This window comes from Aquarana catesbeiana, linkage group LG03, assembly GCF_042186555.1.
Source record: "Aquarana catesbeiana isolate 2022-GZ linkage group LG03, ASM4218655v1, whole genome shotgun sequence".
Taxonomy (NCBI): domain Eukaryota; kingdom Metazoa; phylum Chordata; class Amphibia; order Anura; family Ranidae; genus Aquarana; species Aquarana catesbeiana.
Genome location: NC_133326.1, coordinates 364,355,359 through 364,380,585, shown reverse-complemented (window position 1 = coordinate 364,380,585; position 25,227 = coordinate 364,355,359). Strand labels below are relative to the sequence as shown.

General features: G+C 41.3%; 1 protein-coding gene across 3 annotated transcripts in view; it reads left to right on the top strand.

The window, feature by feature from the left end:
- TCERG1 (transcription elongation regulator 1) overlaps window positions 1–25,227 on the top strand; it is a 150,105-nt gene that overhangs the window by 25,013 nt on the left and 99,865 nt on the right. For 2 of the 3 annotated variants that reach the window (XM_073620622.1, XM_073620620.1), the window contains exons 5-6: window positions 2,526–2,777; window positions 24,003–24,065. In XM_073620622.1, the coding sequence (XP_073476723.1) occupies window positions 2,526–2,777; window positions 24,003–24,065 (315 nt within the window). The remainder of the gene's footprint in view (window positions 1–2,525; window positions 2,778–24,002; window positions 24,066–25,227) is intronic. The other variant, XM_073620623.1, reaches the window with a different exon arrangement.

Genomic DNA, 25,227 nt, shown 5'->3' with positions numbered 1-25,227 from the left:
CTACACTTAGTTACCTCGAGAAACATATCCAAGAATTAATTCTAAGCCTGGTTACCTTGGATATTGTGAGCAAATAATGCTAAAGAAATAGAAAATTTCCCCATCAAGCAACCTTCATTTACCATGGATAGATGTGAATGAATGTTTTGCTGCAGCATCTGTTTAAGCAGTTTCTAGGATACAAAGCATGCATTGGTTTATGATGGGATAGTTATAATGGCAAATGAGAGATTTTTGTGTACTACCACGTTTTAACCTGTAACTGATTATTTTCTGAATGCATAAGGAATTTAGGTAACGTCTTATACATGTTTGGAAGAAAATTGGGCTTTTCTGCACAAGTAGATGCATTTCTGTTAACCCCTTGACCTCCAGAAGATTATTCCCCCACCCCCTCTTTATGGCCAGGTCATAGACAGTGCTGTACCCAAATGCAATTTGTAATTTTTTTTCCTAGAAGTGGAGCTTTCTGTTGGTGGTATTTGATCACCACTACGTTATTTTATTTTTTGTGCTATAACCAAAAAAAATCGACAATTTTGAAAATAAAATTTAAAAAATCTAATTTCTTCATTAATTTAAGCCAATATGTATTCTAGTTCATGTTTTTGTTAAAAAAAAAAAAAAAAAAAAATCCCAATAAGCGTATATTGATTGATTGGTGTAAGTGAACATTATAGCGTCTACAAACTATGGGTTATATTTATTTTTTCCATATTAGTAATGTTATCGATCAGCGACTTATAGCGTGACCGCAATATTGTGTCGGATGCTAAACCCCCATACACACACTATAGGACTTTTGTTGTCAGATTTCCTAAAACCATGTAGTACAAGGGCCTGTCTGATTGCACACCAATTTTAAACTAAGGTTTGACCTCATTATATGGTTTTGGTAAATCTGAAGAAAAAAATCTACAGAGAATTGGATAGTGTATCCAGCTTTACTGACACTGTACCATTGACACTGGCTGGGAAGTGGTTAAACATCTAGGGTGATCAAAGGATTAACTGTGCACCTAGCCAGTGTTTTTGTGTACTGTGTTAGTTAATTTTACTAAGGGAAGAGATCAGTTTTGTTCCCTGCAGGAACACAAAATCCATTACCCCCCCCCCCCCCCCGCCCCCTGCCCCTCCCCTCCCCCATAATTACTGAGTAATCACAAAAATACCACATTCATTATTTAACGCTAAATTCTTAGTGAATTGAACTTTCACAACTGATTTAATGCTTGTGGTATTTTCCGGCATTTTATTTGCCATTATTTAACTCTTCACACTTGTGCAAACACAGACATCGCTTGTGATTCGCACCCGCACTGAGATACCGATCACATGCGATGTCTGTGCAATGCGAGTTCAGCCATAAGGTTGTATGGCTGAATTCGCTTTCGATTTGCAGGGGAATAGTGCAAGGACTTATTTTTTTTCCCCGAACTGGAACGGATCGCATGGGTGTTCCCGCCCATGCGATCTGACTCCTGTGCGAGTTCACAGTTCAGACTGCGATCTGTGAACTGATCTACTTATCTGGGGGTGTCATTTAACATTGTATTGAAACCCGCAGCGGTTCGCAGAGGGCAGTATGAACTGTCTGTGGGAAAGATGCACTGCTTCCCGCATCGCATATGTGTAAACCTAGGCTTATGCCGCGCACACACGACCGGTTTAGCCCTCGGAATAAACTCTGAAGGTTTCTCCGACGGAATTCCATTCAAGCGGGCTTGCCTACACACGGTTAATTCAAAGTCCGACCGTCCAGAACGCGGTGACGTACAGCATGTACAACGGGACTAGAAAAAGGAAGTACAATAGCCAGTAGCCAATAGCTTCCGTCTCATACTTGCTTCAGAGCATGCGTTGTTTTTGGTCCGTCAGAACAGCATACAGACGAGCAGTTTTCCCGATAGGAATTGGTTCCGTTGGAAATATATAGAACATGTTCTATTTCTAGGTCCGTCAGAATTTTCAAAAAAAAAAGTCCGATGAGGCACACACACGATCGAAATAGATGATGAAAAGCTTCCGTCTGACTTTTTCTGTCGGACATTCCGCTTGTGTGTACACGGCTTAAGAGGCAGTTCACACTGCCGCAACCTGAAAGTCGGCATGACTTTGCCAGGCAAATTCAGGAAATACCTGGATAATCTTCCTGTAATGTCTTATCCAAATCACAACAATGAAGCTAAGGATCCGACATGGAGGCAACTTCCATTAAAGTCTATGGGCACAAGTCAGATAGGATTCGCCTTGGAGTAGTACAGGAACCTTTTCTAAAGTCGGAGTGACTTCAGTAGTGCTAATTAAGACAGTTCTCATTGACTAACATGGGATTTCACATGTCGCTCACAATTCAGATCCCAAGTTGCGTGACAGTGTGAACTGAGCCTTAGTGAATCTACCCCATAAACTTTAAAATATAGCTAGGATTAATTACTTTTGAAATCCTTGCATCACATCTTAATCACACCTTACAATGCCTTTGTCATTTCAGTGTTAACAAACTATGTACTGCTTCCTAACAGGTTCATCTGCTCCTGAGCAATCCCAGACAGTTTCTGTGACCACCTCATCCTCAGTCAGTTCCTCGGTCAGTATGGCAGCATCTCTGCCCACAGTCTCATCAGTGCAAGCTCTGTCTCAATCTCTTTCCCAGGCATTGCCACCAACGGTTCCTCATGCCTTGACGCAGCCTACAGCAACAATTCAAGCCTTCCCTCCAGTTATGGTACCCCCATTCCGAGTTCCTCTTCCAGGCATGCCTATACCACTGCCAGGTGAAGTATAAATCTTATATTTTAGCTATGACCTCTCAGCACAAATTAGGTTACCTATTTAATTTATATACTTACGTGTAACAGGAAACCTATACATAGGTATAGAAAGTTGACTGTTTTCTGGAGAGTTATGCTGTTTATTTCTACCTTCTGGTTTTATTTTGTTAATCATTTTTACGCTTCATTTGCACTGCCATACAACAAATCTGTTTTATTTTTTTGTGAATGCCATTATCTGTGAACGGCTAGAACAATGCATGTGCTATTTTAAGGTAGTTTTAATATTTGTCCAATGTTTTTAGACACTTGTGTTGCCTTTTAGAATTTTTGAGAGAACTTTTACATATGCTTTATGGTTTCATCAACTTGCTTGCAGGGTGTCTGTAGAAGTTAAAGTGGAACTCCTGGAAATAAAACATTTTTGGGGTAACTATGCAAATGAAATGTTACCTCTGACTAGTATCCTATATCTGAATGGCAGCTACTTGCTGTAAACATAAGTTTCCTTCATGCTAGATACTCTTCTTCCAGCGCTGTGATTGACTGTTCCAGCTATAGCACAGTGTGGGATCAGGTTGTTCCCTCTTCCCTTCACCAAAAGCCTTGTATGCCTTTCACAGAATATAAGCCTTCAGAGAACGGACAAGAGATTTGTTCTCCGCTTGTCCATTCAGTGCCTTGTATTCAGTTTCTGTCCATATTGTGAATCCATGAGGGGAGAAGAAGGGAGGAGCGAACGAAACAATACCACACTCTTCTACAACCAGATCTGTCAATCGTAAAGTGGGAAAAAGTGAGCTGTTTATCTGCACTGAATTAAACTGTTATTTTTACACTAAACAGCAGCAACCCAATCATAGGCGGTTAATCATTGCTGTTTTTTTCCTGCAGTTCCACTTTAAATTTACAGTCGGTTTGCTAAAGCAAAACACATGGAGTATTTTAATTACTGTGCATTATTTAATGTTTATGTATCTATTTAATAAGGATTGTATTGCACGGTTGATTTTACCACTTGCATTTTATAATAAATTTTTTTCAGTATTTTGTATGGAAATTCTTAAATTCTTGCATGGCTGTTTGACCCCTAACATTTTACTAATTCCTGGCTAAAGTGTATGTAAAGGTATTTATTTATAACCCCCGTCAGTTTTTTTATTGTTTGTGTTGCTGCTGTGGAGATTCACTTTCTTTATCCTAGTGTTCTTTATCACTGAGACAGATACTAATTAGAAATCCAAACTTTTGACTTGTCTCCAGGGCAATAAGTGAGGGAAAATACTATCATTGGAACACACATTACCATGACTGCTTTCAAAGATCGTAATTCTCGTTTAAGGATTTCCCTGTTATTTTCCAGTACCATCTCCAGAAAAGGAAGTCAGGAAATTCAACCAGGCAGCAAAAAATAACTAGATGGCGCTTAACCCCTTCTCTATCATGTTACATCTTTAAAAAGCGGATCAATGATCCTATACTTACCCTTTCCATTTAAAAACGTTGGATGATCTGTCTGGAATTGCTGTGCACTGAGCTGTGATTAGATGGCTTGGTAAATAAAGACACTGTATCAAGTTGAATAAAGGGCTGGGTACCATGTGATCACAGTGATTGGTTATCACTGTGATCAAATAGTATTGTTTACACAGTGTTGATCCCTCCCCTTCCAACAGGGGAAGGAGAGAGATCCAGTAGTTGTGAATGGGGACAGAATGAATGCACCTGCAGACTCATTCATTCTGTTTCATTGACATAGGGAGCAATTTTTTTTTTAACCCTTTCATGCCCCTCCTCCCCACATGCAACCTCTGTGTGACCTGTATATTATGTCAGATTTTTGCATCTTAAAGCGGTACATTGTTTTGCATAGAAATTTTGGTGTTTTTTTATATTGTAGGCCTGTAATTATTAGGAATAACTCACTTAAATCTGTTGAAACAAGAGTATAGTAAACATCCCAGGTATGATAAAGTTTGAAACACGAAATTAGAATATAATAACTATAAATTTTCAAAAATAATAAAATGTATTCAATTATTTAATCAAAAACACTGAAATTTGCTCAGTCGCAGATTTGTCGCTGTCGTCACTTTCAGTGTCTGATGACAAATTTCCCATGAATCGCTATCGCTCAGTTCTGCAAGTGATTCTAATTCACTATCGCTGTTTTCTAGCTGGTCAAAAACTGCTTTTGATGTAAAGGGACGTTTTTTTGGATGCCATGGACATTCTTAAGTTTCCAGGCAAAAAGAATGGCATATATAATAGTGAATGCAGGTCACTGGACAAAGCCGTAGGGACAAAAGGGATGTGAAATGATTTGATGCAGTAATGTAATCTTACAGAGTACAGTGTACTGTATGTGTTTTTTGTTTTTTGCACTTTTTGAATCTGTCGCCGGGCTCCTCCCCTGTGCGTCACAACGCTCGCAGGGAATGGAGCCCGGCACACAGTACATCCGGCGGAGGACAAAGCCCGCGGACACAGCGGGAGGACATCGCAGGATCCCGGGGACAAGGTAGGTAGCTTTGTCTGGGTCCTGCGATGCAATCCTGAGTGTGGCTCGGGGTTACCACTTTTCGTAATGAAAATTCACCCCGAGCCACACTCGGGAGTTGCCGCTAAGAAGGTTAAAGGGGTTGTAAAGGTTTTTTTTTTTTAATTTAATTTTTAAATGAAAAACATGTTATACTTGCCTCCTCTATGCAAGGATTTTGCACAGAGTGGCCCCCATCCTCCTCTTCTGGGGTCCCCCCAGCGGCGCTCCTTCCCGCATCTAGTGCCCCCTCACAGACCCGCATGCCAAGGGGAAACCCGTGTGGGCGCGCTCCAGAGTCCTGCTGGTGCGTCCATTGACAGATGGGACTCGGCCCTGGCTCCCATGTCTCTGGATTTGAATGACAGCAGGAGGAGCAAATGGCTGCGTTGCTATCAATCTATACAGTGAGGACCCGAGACAGCGGCTGGAGCTGCTGTACTCGTCTGCGTCGATGGAACGACCGGGTTCAGGTAAGTGAAGGGGATCTCTGGGGGGCTGCTGCACTACAGAAGGTTTTTCACCTTTAATGCATAGACTGTGAGGGTTTACAACCCCTTTAACCCTTTCACCTCACTTACCCTGCACATCTGAACATTATTAACCCCTTCAGATCCATCCTGCCATTGCACGTAACCAGCATATTAACCTGTTCATCTGCCCCTCCCTCTGTGTATGACCTGTACATTAAAATATCTAGTGCATCATTTCTCAAGCTCCATGTTTAAGCCCTCAATACTGGCATGTTTCTTCATTTGCAAAAATTGTGGCAAAAAATTGGATCAGCTTGGGGTGTCTACTTTTCAAAATTTCATTTCAGGGGTTTTCATACTGTTCTGGCATATTTATTTTAACAGAAAATAAGTGAAATAGTTGTGTGTTGTGTTTTTTTTTTTTTTTCAAAAGAACGGTGGTTATTAAATACCATCAAAAGAAAATGTCTGGCTAAAAAATATCTAAAATTAATTTGGGTACAGTTGCATGATGGTCTAAATGTCAAACTAACACAGCCTTGTAACTAACACAATTCTGGTAATGACGGGGTAATACAGGCTGGCAGTTTAGTGGTTAAACTCTTTCCTGCTTTAAAAACAAGCTTTGGCTTTGCATACACTTTAATTGTGAGGTTCTATTATTATATTTAGTCGGCTCAAACTTGCATGAATAACTGGGCTAAATCGAGTGAAACATCTTCAATGAGAGTGCTTCCTATCTATTGACCTGTTTAACGTCAGGAAAAGCCTATAGCATTTTGGTAAATTACATCATGGTAACAATTGCAATTATATCAGGAAAGGGGCCTAAAATCATTTTATTCAAGTATTGAGCAGAAAAATTGGGTATGGATTTGTAGCTTTTGTCAAATGGAGGGCCACAAAGAAGGAGCAGTGGGCCCAAAAATAGCAGTTTATGAGCAAAAAGGAGAAAAAACGAGAACTACAAGTAGTAGGCAACTGTTAGACTGCACACCTAAGTAATATTTTTTTATGTCCTTAAACTATTATGCAAGAGACAACTGAACTCGTTATCTTGTAATGACTCTTAGTGACTGGAGGTGGCAGTGTTCTATCATGTGTTTATGCAAGTTCGGTAATGTAATTCTAAGTACAACGATTGTTTTAATATATTGCTTATCAAAAGGACTGAGAAATAAACTATTTCTGTGTTTTCCAAATTAAATTTTTTGTGACTCAAGTTTGAGATCTCAACAGTGGTTATAGCTACAAGATCCAACCATTAATGTATATCGTATTTAGCTCATGCATGACTCATTCCCTCTGCTTGCTATCCCTTTGGTACCCTGGCCACTACATTTGCACACCTGGAGCTAAGTGAAATGCTCGGTTCTTCCGGGTATGGACAGAATGTGACTCGCTCTCTTTCCTCCCGTGATGCAGCTCTGCTTTCCCTTGTAACTACCAGGGTTGTCATGTGGGAGTCCAGTGCAATCAATATAGCTTGTAGCTTACACAATGGATCCCCTCTTTTTGCTTCCATGGATTAACGGAATAGTGGGGAGGAACTGGGAGGGGGGCGGCTTTTACAGAAAGGAGCTGAAGCTTTGCAGTCGTGTGTGTGTGTGTGTGTGTGTGTGTGTGTGTGTGTGTGTGTGTGTGGGGGGGGGGGGGGGGGGGGGTATTCAAGCTAAAATGTATGCAGGTCAATGGGGAGGCAACATTCGTAAAGTTGACTTGCTGCCCATAAAGTAAGAGTAAAGGCTAGGGGCTCATGCACACAGGACGTTTTTACAGCTACTGTTGGGAGCCTTTGACGTTTTTTTTTTGTTTTTGTTTTTTAACTGCCTCCAAGCCCCTCCATGTTAGCCTGTGTGTCCATGAACACACAAACTGTTAGAGGCATAAGTGGGCAGTAGAAAAAAAAACAGCCTGTGCTTCCATGAGCAGTCTAAACGCGCCAGGCCGCGTTTGACATTTTTAGGTGTTTTTACATTATAAAGTGTTTTTAATGAAAAACCACGCAATAACGCTAATGCAAAAAAAGGGCGTTTTTAGCGCTGCTGACGTTTTTAAAATGTCCTGTGTGCATGAGCCCTTATTGGGGCAAGTTGCAAGAAAACAGGGTCTATGTACAGGCATAGCTGCCTACAGTGTGATGCCTTTGCCACCAGTGCTTGGTTGCATTTCTCAGGCTTGTGATAAAGCAGATATTAAAGTCTTGTGTGTTTCAACTTAAAAAAAAAAATAAATAAATAACAAACCTGTCGTCATACTTACCTGCTCTGTGTAGTGGGTCTTTTTTTTTTTTTTTTGTGCTCCTGGCCCCTACCTCCTGTTGAGTACCCCCACAGCAAGCAGCTTGCTACGGGGGCACCCGAGCCGTACCACAGCTCTGTGCGTCCATTTAGACACGGAGCTGCGCCCCACCCCTGCCCCCTTTCTCTCCTCATCAGTTGACTTACATTGACAGCAGCGGGAGCCAATGGCGGTATCCTAGACCCCTTTCACACCGAGAGCGTTTTGCAGGCGCTATAGCGTTAAAAATAGCGCCTGCAATCCGCCCTCAAACAGCTGCTCCAGTGTGAAAGCCCGAGGGCTTTCACGCTGGAGCGGTGCGCTGGCAGGATGTCAGGAAAAGTCCTGCCAGCAGCTTCTTTGGAGCGGTGAAGGAACGGTGTGTTTACCGCTCCACCTCTGCTCCCCATTGAAATCAATGGGGCAGCGCTGGGATACCGCGGGCAAAACACCGCTATTGTGAGCGGTTTTAACCCTTTCTCGGCCGCTAGCGGGGGTAAAAGCGTCCCACTAGCGGCCGAAATGCACCAAAAATCCGACAGTAAAATGCCGCTAAAAATAGCGGCGTTTTACCGCCGACGCTATGGGTGGCTCGGTGTGAAAGGGGTCTTATGTGTATTATTTAGTCCACCTCTTGTTGGGTGGGGACTCTAGTTTCTTGGTGGTTTTAAAATTGTATAATACATTTTGTAACATTTTTAATATGTCTCTGCTTTATGGCCATTACAGTCCACCTTTGTAGGGTTCAGGGGGTTTTTACTTGCCTAATTTTTGTCCTAGATTTCTTGGATGAGGCCTAAGTCCTAGTATATGTATTTGAGATAAATTATTGGTTATTCTACAAAGATGCTCTCAAATGGCCTGGACAGATTTGTTGGTACTAGAAAGGATTATAAATGGATCATAGTGATATTTTAAACGGTTTTCTGTAATTGGTATCACACATCTTCTATCTTGTTGTCAGTCAGCCTGTTTAGGTGAGAAAAGTAGTCAACTGCTGTCTTTTATTATCATGTGCAACACACTGAAAGAAGGACCAGAGAAAGCAGAGAAGTTGTCTGAGGAGGCCAGAAAGAAAATTATAGACCAACATGGTAAAGTCTATAGGGCCCTCTCCAAATGGCTTGATAGTCCTGTGACGACAGTTGCAAATATTAGTTTCAGGTTAATTGAAGTTTATAGCCAACCTTCCTGAACATGGCAACAAAAGGCAAATTACCCAGACATTGAACAGAAGTATACTGTGAATAGTAGACAAATGGCCAAGGAAAGCTTTCAACGATTCAAGCTAAACTCAAAGGTCAAAATACATCGGTGTTCAAAGTAGATTTTCATGTGAAGTTTAGTTTAGACTAAGCTGCTCCAGACAAACTATGTCCTTCACGAACAGATGAAGCGGTTATGTGTATTGTATAAACTGTATGTAGCGTCAGCTTCATACAGTATACAGCACTGAGTTTTGGCAGTGGGACAGGAATTTCCTGTCCTGCTCCCGGAACAAAATTTGAGTCAGATTGAGTGCTGCCCAACCATTCACAGGGAGCGTTGTGTTCTGTGAATGAGTACAAAGCTTGCTCTGTTTGGCTGAAACAGAGATTGTAATGTCATCCCACCTGCCTCTCCACCTCAGCCAATCAAAGGAAGCTTTGTATTCTTTCAAAGAATACAAAACTCCCTGTGACTGGCTAAGCAGCGCTCAGCCTGACTCGATTTTTTTTCTGGGAAAGGAGCGGGAAGTTACATAGGTTGAAAAAAGACACCATCCACCAAGTCCATCTAGTTCAACCAATAAAAGGGAAAAAAAATAAAATTAAAAAAAATCATAAATCCTATACCCACAGTTGATTAAGAGGAAGGCAAAAAAAAAAAAAAAAAAAAAGCATGATCTGAATTGCTCTAGCAGGAGAAAAAAATCCTTCCTGATCCCCGAGAGGCAATCAGATATTCCCTGGATCCACTTTACCTATAAATGTTATTACTCAGTTATATTATGTACATTTAGGAAAGAATCCAGGCCTTTTTTAAAGCAATCTGCTGAGCTGGCCAGAACCAGCTATTGAGGGAGTCTATCCCACATTTTCACAGCTCTTACTGTGAAGAAACCTTTCCGTATTTGGAGATTAAATCTTTCCTCCAAACGTAAAGAGTGCCCCCTTGTCCTCCGTTATGACCTTAAAGTGAATAACTCAACACCAAGTTCACTATATGGACCACTTATGTATTTATACATATTGATCATATCCCTCTTAATCTCTTCTTAAGAGAGAATAAATTCAGTTCCTCTTATCTATCCTCATAACTGAGATCCTCCATGCCTCATCAGTTTGGTTGCCTGCGGGATGCCTGTCGCCCATAGAGCTTTTGATTTTACTGTAATTGTCGCCTGACAAATCGCAGCAAAATTGCGCCACGGTCGGGGTGCCATTGGAAGTGACGCATGGGCATCATGCGATTTTTGCTATTTCAAATCACGGGTAGAATCGTGGCGATTCCGCCCACAATTTGAAACGCCAGGATGTGAACGGAGCCTAAAGGCTGTTTCATTTTAACCACTTCCATACCGTGCCTAATCTGGCACGCCTCTCCTACATGTAAAAATCATTATCTTTTTGCTAGACAATTACTCGGAACCCCAAAACATTATATTTTTTTTTTTTTAGCAGACACCCTAGGGAATAAAATAACGGTCATTGCAACTTTTTATGTCGCATGGTATTTGCGCAACAATTTTTCAAACACATTTTTTTTCTTTTTGGAAAAAAGTTTCATGAATTAAATAACAAAACAATAAAGTTAGCCCAATTTTTTGTACAATGTGAAAGATGTTATGCCGAAAAAATAGATACCCAACATGTCGCGTTTTTAAAATTGTGCACACTCATGGAATGGCGCCAAACTTTGGTACTTAAAAATCTCCATAGGCGACGCTTTAAATTTTTTTACTGGTTACCAGTTAAGAGTTAGAGGAGGTCTTGAGCTAGAATTTTTGTTCTCGCTCTAATGCACGTGGCAATACCTCGTGTGTGATTTGAACGCCCCTTACATATGTGGGCGGGATTTGTGCGTTCGCTTCTATTTTATCTTACTTTATTTTTTTAATTTTTACACTTTCTCTTTAAAATTTTTTTTTTTTACCACTTTTATTTCTATTACAAGGAAGGTAAACCTTCCTTGTAATAGAAATAGTGTGTGACAGGTCCTCTTTATGGAGAGATATGGGGTCTATAAGACCCCACATCTCCCCTCCAGGCTGGAAAGCTTGAGATAAAAAAAAAATTAACAATCCCATGCTTTCCAGCCGCGATCGCGGCTTTGTTTACAACGGCCTCCAACAGTTCTAGAGATGACTGGTGACCACTAGGTCACCGGAAATTTCTATGCTCGTTGCGGCGGCGGATTCTTTCTCCGGGTTCATGATGACACTGGAGAGCCCGGAGAAGCACCGGGGGGGTTGGGGGGGGGGGGGTGTCCCCTCCCATCCAATCGCCTGTAAGCGGTGGAACTGCCGATATGATTGTTCTTACGGTGCACAGAATCGCTGGCTCTAAAAGATGATTCCTGTAGCTGCAGACATCATTCAGATATCCCCACTGAAAGTCAAAAGACGTCGTATGACATCCTTGGGCTGGAAGTGGTTAAAGTAGTGTGAACTTTAGCACTCACAAAAATAGGATTTTTATTACAGCTTACCTGTAAAATCCTTTTCTTGGAGTACATCATGGGACACAGAGTCTTAAGTAATTACTTAAAGAGGGAGTCCACCTGGAAAAAAAATTATTTTAAAGCCAGCAGCTACAAATACTGCAGCTGCTGACATTTAATAAATGGACACTTACCTGTTTAGGAGTCCAGCAATGTCGGCACCCGAAGCCGGGCAACAGCTCGGCTCTCGGCTGCTGCCGCCGCCATTCTCTGTGAGGGAATAAAGAAGTGAAGCGTTGTGGCTTCGCTTCCCGGTTCCCTACTGCGCATGTGTGAGTCGTGCTGCGCGTCCTAAGTAGTCCCTGCTATCTCCTGGGACCTGTGTGTTTCCCAGGAGACAGCGGGGGCGGGAGGGGGCGTGACTCCCGCGGGAGTCTATTCCCGGAAGTGGGTGCAGATACCTAGATACCTGTCTAATACAGGTATCTGCACCCCCCTCCCCCCTGAAAAGTGCCAATTGTGGCACCGGGGGGGGGGGGGGGGGATCAGATGAGAGGAAGTTCCACTTTTGGGTGGAACTCCGCTTTAATGGGTTATAGGCCACCTTCAGGTGTTGACACTGGTAAAGTCAATCAAAGGAAGTTTACTCCCTTATATAACCCCTCCTCTTTCCAGGAGCACATCTGTTTTTGTAGCAAAGCAATATACTTGTATCCCAAAAGAAGGGCAGGACCTCTGTGTCCCATGATGTACTCCCAAGAAAAGGATTTTACAGGTAAGCTGTAATAAAAATCCTATTTTTTTGTTATCGTACATCATGGGACACAGAGCCTTAAGTAATTACTTAATGGGATGTCCCATAGCAATGCCACATGAAGGGGTGGGAGAAAACAACCCGCAGGGTACACCCAGACTTGAGGATCTTGTACTGCTGCTTGCAGCACTCTGCGCCCGAAGGCGATATCCTCATACCTCCCTTACATCTACCTGATAAAATTTTGTGAATGTATGCACTGAAGACCAAGTTGCGGCCTTACAGATCTGAGCCATGGAGGCCTGATGACGCACTGCCCAAGAAGCACTAACTGACCTGGTAGAATGCGCCTTAACTTGAGAAGGGGGAATCTTACCCCTTAAGTCATAGGTTTGAATTATCACTTGCCAAATCCACTTAGCGACAGTGGATTTCGACGCTGCCTGTCCTTTCTTAGGACCCTCTGGCAGAATAAATAAGACGTCAGTCTTACGAATCTGAGCAGTTTTCTTTAAATAGATTTTCACTGCTCTCACCACATCAAGACAATGTAGTGACTTTTCTTCCCTGGAACATGGTTTTGGAAAAACAATGGCAGGACAATATCTTGGTTCAGGTAAAAACCTGAAATTACTTTTGGCAAAAAGCCTGGACGAGGGCGTAACAAGAAAGAACAGCCAGTTCTGAAACCCTCCTTGCTGAGGCTATAGCAACCAAAAATACTAACTTCCTTGTCAGAAGGACTAGGGGAATCTGTTGTATTGGTTCAAATGGCTGTTTTTGTAACACAGACAAAACTAAGTTTAAGTCCCAAGGGTTCAAGGGAGGCTTGGCGGGCGGATTAGGCCACCTCACCCCTTGTATAAAGCCCTGGACTAAAGAATGAGTAGCAAGTGATCCTTGAAATAAGACCGATAAAGCTGAGACTTGGCCTTTAATAGTACTTAAGGCCAATTTTATTTCTACTCCTAATTGTAGAAAGGCAAGAATTCTGCCTTTGATTTTATCTCCGAGGGTGCTAACCCTTGAATTCACACCAGGAAACCGAAGCCTTCCAGACTCTATAATATATAGTTCTGGAAGCTGGCTTCCTAGCATTAATCAGGGTAGAGATAACTGACCCGGAAAGCGCACGTTTCTTTAGAATGTGGGTTTCAATAGCCAAGTCGTTAAATTTAGAAACTGTAAGGAAAGATGGAATATCAGTCCCCGAGAGAGCAGATCTGGCCGTAGTGGGAGGAACCATGGGCCCTCCACTGCCATCTTTATGATTTCTGCCTACCATGACCTTGGCCATGCTGGTGCCACCAGAATTATCTGCTTTCTTTCCAGCTTGATCATGCAAAGAAATTGAGGCAGCAGCTGAATAGGGGGGAATGCATAGATCAGTGAGAACTGATCCCATGGGGCCACTAACGCATCCGTTCTGCATGCGAATGGATCCCTTGTTCTGGCCACAAAGTTGACCCAACTTCGTGTTGAACCTGGGTGCTAGAAGATCCACGTCCGGTGTCCCCCATCTTTGACAAACAGCCCGAAATAATATGTCGGGGTGAAGAGACCATTCCCCTGGGCATAACTGCTGGCGACTTAAGTAGTCCGCCTGCTAATTCTCTCCTCCCGGAATGAAGATTGCAGAAAGGCATGAAACATTCCTTTCTGCCCAAGTTAGAATATGGTTCACCTCTCTGTGCTGAGAGACTTTTGGTGCCCCCTTGGTGATTGATATAGGCCACAGCTGTGGCATTGTCGGATTGGATCCTGACAGGACAATCCCGTAACCTGAAAGTCCAGGCCTTTAGAGCCAGACGTACTGCCCGAATTCTCTAGGATATTGATGGGCAAGATTCTTTCGGTTCTTGACCACTGTCCCTGGACAGTTGTCTTTTTTCTAGTACTGCTCCTCAGCCTGAAAGGCTGGCATCCATCGTTACCACTTTCCAGATGACTGGTCTGAAGGATTTTTCCTTTTAGCAGATTCTGGGTTAATAACCACCAAGTGAGGCTTGGGGACAGTCGTATTGGTAAGTCTATAGCTTGAATTTTTTTTGTTTCAAGCAGGATACTGTTTTGCCAACAGTCTTCAATGGAACTGGGCATAGGGAACTGCTTCGAATGAAGCTACCATGGTTCCTAGCAACCTCATGCAGAGGCGAATGGAGGAATTGCCATTTGACCTGACCCTCCGCACCAGCTCTCTTAGGGAATTGATTTTTGCTTGAGGCAAGAACGAACACCCTTTCCTGGGCTATGTCTATGATCAGACCCAAGTACTCCAGCCTTTTTAGCAGTATTAAGGAAGATTTCTCTGGGTTGAGAATCCAACCCAAACTTTTCAGCTAGTTGGTTGTAGTACGTACGCTTTGCTCCAAATGAGTCACTGATTGATCTATAATTAATAGATCATCTAGGTACGCTATGATTGTTATGCCCTGTGCCCTTAACCTGGCTAGAGGTGGGGCCAGCACTTGGTGAACACCCGAGGTGCTGTGGCTAGCCCAAAGGGCAGGGCTACAAATTGAAATTGCTGCTGTTCTAACTTGACTTGAACCGCAGAAACTTTTGATGAGCAGGAAATATAGGGACATGCAGATATGCATCCCTGATGTCGATTTGACACCAGAAGTTCTCTTCCTAAAAGGATAGAAACTACCAACCTGATTGTCTCCATGCGAAAGGAGCGGATCTTCAGGAATTGATTTAGCTTTCTTAGATCTAGAATGGGTCTGACATCTCCATTTGGTTTGGTACCAAAAAAAAAAGGTTTGAGTAAAATCCCAGACCTTGCTCTTTTGTGGGTATCTGTATGATCACCCCTTGAGATATTGGTCTGGTGCCTGAAACAGACTGTCTGTTTGTTTTTTCTCTGGATCTTTAGGAACGCTTGACCTCAGGAAGTGAGACGGTGGAAAGTCCCAAAATTCCAGCTTGTACCCCAGCGTTACTTTGGAAATGACCCATCTGTCCTGAATTTCCTTTTACCAGACTTCTGAAAATTGCAGAAGTCTTCCCCCTACCTGAGACGGCGTCTCAGAGACAGGTTACATGATCACCTGTATAATATTGAGAAGGAGATCTTAACCAATGTATCAAAGCACTGGGTTTACACACACCACAAAGACACTTCCAGTTTAACTATTCAGGGCATTGAGAAAATCATCACACCGGTGAGAGGAGGTGACAGATTCCAGTTACTGTGCAAACGAGAAGTCCTTTGGATATTCTCGTTAGACACCAGGATTCCATGGGGGTTAAACTTTGAGTGGGACGTTTCACATTTCTATGAATAAAACAACATTGAAGCTATATCCCCGAGCAATACATCTGTAACCCTTTCCTCCCAACTTTTTCCTTGATTACACATCCACATTCCTTTTTTGGTGGATGATGGAGCAAAAAAAAATAAAAAAAAATATAGGGACACATATCAATATATCAGTTCCCTTTTTTACACATATCCCCAGTAACCGATACATTTTATTGGGCTACACACACTCCAATCCATACGAGCAAATGACTAGTGATATGCATATATGTTTTCATTTAAAAGAAACAATTTACTATATCTTTTGCATTCACTGTCACTTGAATCTCGTTTCTAATTAGACATTATTGTTTGATGGTAGCTGCAGGTAGACCATAACACTAAAGCTGGCCATACACTGTGCAATCTTCTTGTCCAATTTTCTTTGGATTTGCCTTCAGCTGTGTGGTAGAAGGGCCTGCCTGATTGCATACAAGTTGAGGGTGTTTGGGTTTGGCCTCCTATTGTATGGTTTTGGTGAATCTAGACCAGAGTTGCACGGGAGAATTGTATGGTGTATGGCTAGCCTAACTTTGCACAAATGTTTTTTTACCACATGTGTACATGGTTCATTACCTTTTTTGCAAGGTTCCCATGTGTTTTGAGTTGATTTAAGAGCTGTGGTCTTCAAAGAGGTAGATTAGTTGTTTATTTCACATAGTAATTGGTTTAGTGAGATTGTTACTTATCTATTGATATAAACACATATATTGGAAGAACCTGTCATATGGTCACTGCCAATATTATACTATGTATAGAAAGAATAGAGACAGGTGCATAAACACTGCACTTTGTCCCATTTTTATCTACCTCATATAGTTCTGCCCATACACTTGAAGACAACTCATCGAGAGATGTGATTGCTTCAAAGAAAGACGTTCAGCAACGTTAATGTTGTTACCTGATTGGGATTAATGCATCCCATACGGAGTGATGCAAGGTTTTAAATGAGCACTTTTGTGAAGCTGTAGTGGCGGGGTTATCAGAGAGTGATAAGTTTCACAATCCTTTATATGTTGCAAAGAATAATATTCACACATGTAGGAATTGAAGCAAAAGCATTTATTCACACATAGACTCCTGTAAATCAGGAGACTTTTGGTCGCATTATTGCGATGGGACGCCAGTTTCCTGCCCAGCTTCCAATTCACATATGTCACCACGTTTTTTGAAAGTTGAAATCATCATGCATATACACATACACACACATATAAAGAATTGCTTTTCATCATTATTTTTATCTTTATGTCGTTAAAAAAAAAAAAAAAAAAAAATTTTTTTGCATATATTTATGCACCATACACACATAATGTAATAATGTAACATAATGTAACTCATCCTATACACCGTTTACATTATACCGCAGCCACCAGCTCACATAGTTTGCCCATACTTGCGCCTATCCGTATGATAATTTATACGTTTGAACGTCAAATTCCAGCACCCATCTCATTATTGTGGTTTTGAAAAATAACAAACATGTTTTTCAAAATTCTTGAATAGAATTTTTTATTATTTATATATGTTGACATTTGCCAATATGAATACATTTCATTTATATATTCATGTCTTCATTAGTGAATCCACTATAGGACGCACATCCAATCACATCTATGCCAAAAAGACCCCACACAGACTAACGATCAGCTGTTTCAAATCAGATAATCAATATGTAGTCATGTGGTAGATAAATTATGTGTATATAAGTGGTGATCACTTTCGTACAAACCAGCTATGAGTAAGCGCTCTATGGGAGCGTGAAACGCGTTAGCGGTTATGCTGCATTATCCCAACAAAGCCATGTACGGATTTTAATCATGTTATTACTTTTTCAATAAAGAGGATTTTATTTTTCACTTTTCTAATCCGGAGTGCGGCTGTCCAGATTTTTCCATCACACACATACCTTGGTGAGGGGGGTTGCCTCTTCATGATGAGGCTTTAGGATTCTGTTTTGCAGATTTCCTACCCCAGGGCTTCTTTTGAGCCTGGGGCTGACCCAGAGGTCTTCCTCGAGTCTGATGCGAAACCCGTCACCACTGCCTAGAGGCGGAAGCCTCTGCGCAGGGGAAAGACCCCCTTTAAATGAAGGGCGTTTATATTTTCTTTTGACTGGTAAAAAAGTACTTTTCCCAGCAGCAATAATCTTCATATATTTATCAAAGTCTTCTCCAAACAGTCGCCTCCCCAAGAAAGGGGAACCCAGTTAGGAGGTTTTTACATGGTGTTTCAGCTGACCAATTTTTCATCCACAGGATTCTGCACATACTGTATGTACAAGCATAAGCATAAGGTGGGATGCCTGGTGAATAGAGTCTTTAATGGCATCTATGGAAAAACATAATGCCTTAGGTAGTTCAGCCAAATTCCGAGCTTGTTGTGTAGGAAGCTGTCTAAGGGCCTGTTTAAATTGGTCCTTTAGGGATTGGTAGACTCCTATCGTGACGACTCCTGCTATGGAAAAAGCAGATCTTAGCAGGGATTCCAACTTCTTTATCCTTAAGCATCTGTGCATTGTCTACAGGACAAGTTAAGTTATTATTCACATCGGAAATCGCAGCGTCAATTGCTGGTACTTTCCATCTTTTGGAGAATTTCTCCTCCAGAGGATAGAGAATTGAAAACCTCTTAGGAGGAAGAAAATGTTTATCTGGTTTATCCCATACCGAAAAAATAAGCTGTTCAAGTAAATGCATGTGCAGGAAACGCATGCAAAGGATGGGAAGGTTTTAAAGAACCTAAGGAAGAAGCCAAGTTTTCATGAGACTCTGTTAGACGCAGCATGAAAGTGGAACAAACCATTTCTGTAAGAGATTGTATCAGCAATTTCTTAGATTGAGAAGCTGAAAAAAGGTTCATCTACCGTTGTTTCCTCAGCAGAAGAATTATCGGTTTGTTTCTCTTCCTGATCGATTGAGGGTAAAACCTCATTGTGTGCCCACTGTTCCCCTTGCAAAGCTGAAGCGGGGGAGGGGGACCTAGTACACTTTCTATCCATTTGAATGGAGGATGCGATTAAAGCTGCTAATCTTTCTTCCAGATCCTGAAGGGAGGAGGAAAGGGCATCTTTAGTCACGTATACAGGGGCTGAGATGTAAGAGGCAGCTGCACCATCCATTTGCTCCAATGGCTCACCCTGGCTTGCCATAATTGGTAATTCAGGCGAGGATGACAGCATGGAAATACAACTGAAAATCCCAATGCCTGGGGGTGAAACCTTTTACTCTTTTGGCTTTTGTGGTGTCTTTTTTGGCAGGCATTGTCCCAAGTACAAAAAACAGAGGCGCTGTACACATTGCACCAAATCGCTGAAAATAGTCATGACTTTTTAAAGCTGCTATACAGTTCCGCTTAGTGCTGGAAAAGAGTGTTGTTCCTAAATCAGGAATGCCAGTTTTTGCAACCCATACGTGTCCCACAGCTCGTGTGTCCCTGTGTGCAGGCAGCTTGTTTCCTCCTCATCAGCAGAGGAGAGACTGACACAGCTGTATAATTATCTGCTATTAGCCTGCCATGCGTCATCATGGACATTTCACGGTACCTGCGTTAGGCCCCGCCCCCTCGGAAAAATCTCGCCCCCTTTTTTATTTAAAATGTTTGCTGGGCCTGAGCGCTGCGTTTTTTTTGGGTCCCAGGCCCAATGCTGGGGGGTGTGGGAGGGGCAGCAGAGCCTCCTGCAGTGAGGCACAGATATGTGAAAAATACAGCCTACAGTAACAGACATTAGCAGTAAAACGGCCGGACCTTCCGCATCTCCTAACTCTCTGGTCCCATCAGGGAAGTAAAAAGCCATTTTTTTGTAGAGAGAGATATATATATATATCTATATCTATATCTATATCTATATCTATATCTATCTATCTATCTCTATTTTTTACCTTGCAAAAAATCTTCCACACGCTGAGCAGCCAGACACTGAACTGAGCACACAGTGAGACAACAGAGTAAGGTATGTGCATAGATTCCATCTAGTGGAGATTTTAAGGCATGACAACATCTTTTCCTTATAATGAAAGAAATGCATAGATGTTTTTAATATCTAAGTTTTCTTCCCTTACCTTGTCCTCGCCGCAGGATTTTGCTGAATTAACAGAAAATCCAACTTTCACCCATCATGTTGTTTTTTTTTTTTTTTTACGTTTAGCAAACCTTCAAGGACTGGGTCCGTAAATGCGGGGTCCAACTGCCTTGGGCCTTGTATAAGCACCCCATCAGGAAGCTTGAGGTAATGTAACAAGACCTAAGCCCTGGGTTCATGGGGTCCAGCCCTACAAAGAGAGGCATTATAGGCAAAACTTTGTGCTTCGGATACAAGGTCCCAGGTACCGTCCACTTTAGGCCTCAGTGGCACTTCTGGATGGGACGGGACAGGCACCTATACTGATCGAGGCTTACGAGCTCGCCGCTCGTCGGAGATAAGCCATTCTCTCATTGTTTTATTGGGAGTACCCATGTTTTTTATCAATAAAAGCCAGTTTTAGCCCTACATTATCACACTATTTGGGACCTTCCTTCTTTCTATTTCCGTGCCCCCCCCATCATCTGAGGGAATTATGCTCCAGGACTAGGACCGTGAGGATAGAGGAGATACTTAAAGGATGGCATTCCCAATACTGGTCATATGCGGTTACCCCATTACCTTAAGGTAAGGGGCCACTGCGTGCGTGCGTGTGTGTGTGATCACGAAGAGGAGCACCATTTTTTTTACGTTTGAGCGTGAACACGAAGAGGAGCACAATTTTTTTTTTTTTTTTACATTTTGAGCACTTCACTGCAACATATGGATGTTAGGAAGTTGGTGTCACTCTACGAAGGAGGACTTTATATATGCTGAAGCACTTTGATTTGACAATTTTTGCCTTATCACGTTGTTTTTACTGTTGCACAAGTCACTTTGTGTGTTGCATGTATGTTACACGCTGTAATTCACTATTATATGGTATTTTTTGCACTTTATATAGGAGTTGTTACTCCTACATTTGCTGCTACAATTTTGGGATTTTCACAGTAATTTTTGGTTATGGAGATTTATTGATAGTTTTTATATAGCAATAGTGCACTTTGTACTTTTCCTTTTTTAGTGATATGTTTTTTACGCAAGAGTGATCACATATTATTCATTATTGGTTTTACTTTTTTATTTGTCTATACCTTAGTGTGTTCAATCAGCCCACTAGGAATATTATTATTACCATTATCTGTGTTCTTGCTAGGATTAGCGCAGCCTCACTTTATTTATTCACACTTCTGGATGGATCTGGCTTCTTTTTATGGAGGAATTTTAAATCCAGCATGGTCAGAGCACTTCTTCAATCGTAACCAACACCTTAGACACTGGTGAAAAAACTGATGTGCTCCTGGAAGGTTGAGGGGTTATATAGGGGAGTAAACTTCCTTTGATTGGGTTTACCCGTGTCAACACCTGAAGGTGGCCTATAACCCATTAAGTAATCACTTAAGGCTCTGTGTCCCATGATGTACGATAAAGAAAACTATTTTCCATAGTCATGAAAGGCTTACATTTCTCTGTTTTTGTTTTTTTTTTGTTTTTTTTCGTCAAATCTTGCCTTTAAAGTAGAACTAAAGTGTTTTGTTTTTTTTTTTTTTTTTTAAGTTTTGGATAGAGTGGATATGGATTAAAACACCTGTCAGTTGTTATTCCTGTCTGTGCTTCCTTTAGAGAGATTTGGGCTCTTGATCTGTCCTGTTTATCATTTTCGTTAAAAGTAAAAGAAAATTCCAAATTTTGGGTTGTCCCCAATGGGTACACTAGTTTTGGTGGCCTGGGGGTCTCCAAGAGTTTCCCTTAATTTGCAGGAATTTCCTCTCTCTTCCTGTTTTGACTATGGCACAGGAAGTGACGGTAATTACCATCTTCCCAATGGGACACTGATGGCAAAAAAATAAACCTGATGGGTTATACCTCCCTTTATCCAAAATGAAGAAAAAAGATTTGCCTGTAATTCTACTTTAATGCACAAAAGAAAATGGCAACATCACAAAGCAGATTTAAATACCTTAAAGGTAATTCACTTTTTTTTTTTTTTTTTTTTTTATTTAAATTTTTTTAGATTTACAACCACTTGGTATTTTATTGAATCAAAAACAGTCAGATTTTTTTAGGGTTGATGCACCTTTACCAAAAAAACGCATATGTAGGTAAGGCTGTAGGTGTGGGCTTTTATATAGTTCACGGAGCCTCACTGGAGTGTACTCCAGGACATTGGTAAAAGAGGCCTAGTCATTAGTGTTCACCTCTTGGGTCAGAGCTACTGCATCAAGGGAGAGAGTGCATGTGAGGGGAACTGAATTGCAGAATAAATTAATTCCTGTGATGGTGAAGGTGAGCAGCAACCACTAGGTCTCACTTAGCAAAGTCCTAGGAGTAGTCCAGTCAGGTTTCATGAGGTATGTAAATGACCTACCGGCACACCTTTAACAAGGACATTATTCAACTTTAGTCAAAGCTGTTCAGTTAGTTTTTATCTGCAGACGCTCCTTATCTGCATAGGCAGTTTTTTTTTGTAAAGGTAGACTATCTCTTTCAAACATGAAATTTTGTAAAAACACAAACCATCTGATTTTTATTAAATATGAAATAAACAATAATAGATGCCTGTTATTTCAGAGAATATTTTGGGTGGTTCTTTTTTTCGTGGAATGGTACTAACAAATTTGTTCAAGGCTATAGATAGTAGCCCTGCAGAGTTCAGGTTTTGAATCCTTTGGTTTTGTTGCAACTCTCATTTTGCTGATTCTCTTGATGTTCACACCAGCAATAAATCTGTGTTGGTGCTCCTAAGTGACTTTTATAGCATTAGGGCTCTTCATGTCGCAACATGGTTTATTAACACCTAACCAGTGTGTCTCCCTAGTGTGTGATTTGTCTACGGCTTTTTCATTTATTAACATATACTTTATAATGTGGGTAACTTTGGCACATTTTGCTTGAAAACTTTGAAGTGTAAGCTAGAATTTACACTGTTGTGTTAAAAAACAAAAAAAAATTAAAGTGGAACTTTACTCAGAAAATTAAAATTTTGTTAGATCACTTCAGGCTGTCCTCTTTTGCAGGTATAGCTACTGTAAAACGTTGAAAATAAGTGTCTATACTGTTTAAAAGCCAGTAATACACTGTCTCGCCCTACTCTGCACATGCTCAGTTTCTCTCCATTTTAGGCACTGCTAAATTTGTAGAGGCCGATCTGCTGGCAGCCTTAAAGCAGAATTAAAGTGTACGTAAACTTCCATCGCTAAAGTTTACCTATAAGTAGGCCTATAATGAGGCTTACCTATAGGTAGTGTAAACATCTCCTAAACATGCACTGTGACCTCACTGGCGCATGTGCTTTGAAGGAACAGTCACCCGTGCCATTCCTTCAGAGCCCTGTGCTGTTAATGGCAGCTCCTGCGCAGGAGTGACGTCATCGCAGCTCCGGCCAGTCACAGAGCCAGAGTCCGCGAACCTGGAAGCATGACGGGTCAAGATGGAAGCGGCCTCCAGCGATAACATTGAGTCGCTGGACTGCTTTGTTTTCAGGTAAGTTTCACATAATATGCTAGTATGAGATGCATACCAGCACATTATGACATTACATTGCAGATAGAAAGAAGAAAAACAATAGTCCAGTTTACAGAAGCTGCTTCTGTTTGATCTTCAACTGCCACGATGCTGCACATGTGATCAGTTATGACACCAGCCATTTGATGGTTTGACAGTTTGGTTGAGGAAACAAGCAAATGTGATAATTGGCAATCTCGGCATTCCAGGAATGTAATTGTTTTTTGAAACCGTTAAATCAATGATGTTTAGTTTTTGCTTTAGGATTTACTGCTTCTCTGAGCTTCAGTAAAATGGTAGCCTCCAGCAAGAAGAAACGGGAGAAATGCTGGAGGCAATTTACAGCACACACTCATTTTGGTAGCATAATCATTAATGTGGAATGTATGTTCCTTGCTAAAGAGCATACAGTTTTTTATTCTTATGGGTAAAGTTCCACTTTAACCTAAAATCAGAGGTTTGCAGAGGGTCAGGTAAAAAAAACAAAGTTCCAATGTTCCATAGCTGTTCTTGTTTTCCTAGTTATTTCATATAGCAAACTACCCTCCAGTAGCAGGCAATGTTTAGATGCTTTCTTGATGTAATCTCTGCAGTGTGTTCTAGTGTTCAGCCCCAGTGCTAGCAGACACAGTGCTAGCTGCTGCGTTCAAACATGTTTGCATATCCATTTTACAGGTGTAGCAATGATGCAAATAGTCAGCTGCCCGTATGTAAAGACAGTCGCTACCACCAAAACCGGTAACTCTTTAATACTGTTTCAGTTTGTTTGTTTGACAGTTGGCATGGTAGAATGCTGTTGTATTTTTTTTTTTCTTTTATCCCTGTATTTTTAAATGTCATGTTTGCAGCCTTTCCCTCCCTGCAGCAGTATGACCTTTAGGGTAAATAGCTGTGTATATAGGTATGTTGGGTTTACCCAACTAAAGCAGCTTTTAACATGTTTTCCTGTTTTCCCAGTACTGCTTTAAATTTTGTTTTTATTTCCTTTCAGTGATGTGTCTCATGCCTGCCTGCCTGCATGCATGCATGTGTGTGCTTTGTTGGTGTAAATGTCTCGACAGCCGTCAGTACTGCAGTGTCTAGATATTGTTTAACGTGGCTTCTAGATGTCCTAATAATTGACTGTGCTTTGTAGTTCATTCCCTTTTTATAGAACATTGAACTGTTGTGTACTAATATCTGTTGTTTGCCTGTAGGATTTAACTCTGTCCCAAAGGTCTTCCTAACTATGCAGCATCAGTCACCAGGGAAGCAGTACATTGGTATTCCTGCAGCTTTTCTATTTCTTTTAAACTCTAAATGTAGTGCTTTGCTTTCTGTGTCCTATTGCATTTACAAAGTCACCAAAAAGAGCCTTTGATGTTGCCGTAAATCCTGCTGTAGTAATACCATCCTCTGCAACTTGGTGACATTAAAATTGGTGCATAGTAGTGGTGCTCCTAATGAATGTAAATACAACTGATAATATAAAAAGATTGAATTTGACTCAACAAATGTAGTTGTTAATACTTTTTAAAAGTGCTCTTTTGTGCTTATGTTTAATACTTGTTTGTATTCAGTTTTGGGGTAAGATGCAGTATTTGATCTGCATGGCCTGTGCTGTTGGACTTGCGATGCACGCTGAGCTTTGTACTGCATCTTAGGCCTTTGCTCGGGCTCAGTCCATTGAATTTGATCATCTCAGGCAAATTGTTCCATTTATAGACTGGTATTTAAATTGGTTGTAAACACTTATACACCCCGTGAAGTGACTCCTCCTATGTAAGGTGTACTTGTCTATCTGCAGACTTCTCTTCTATACATCTGTTCAAAGTGCAGAATTTACAAAGCTTGTCTGAGCTTTTAGAAAACAGGGAGAGCTGCAAGACCCCTTTCACACTGAGGCAGTTTTCAGACATTT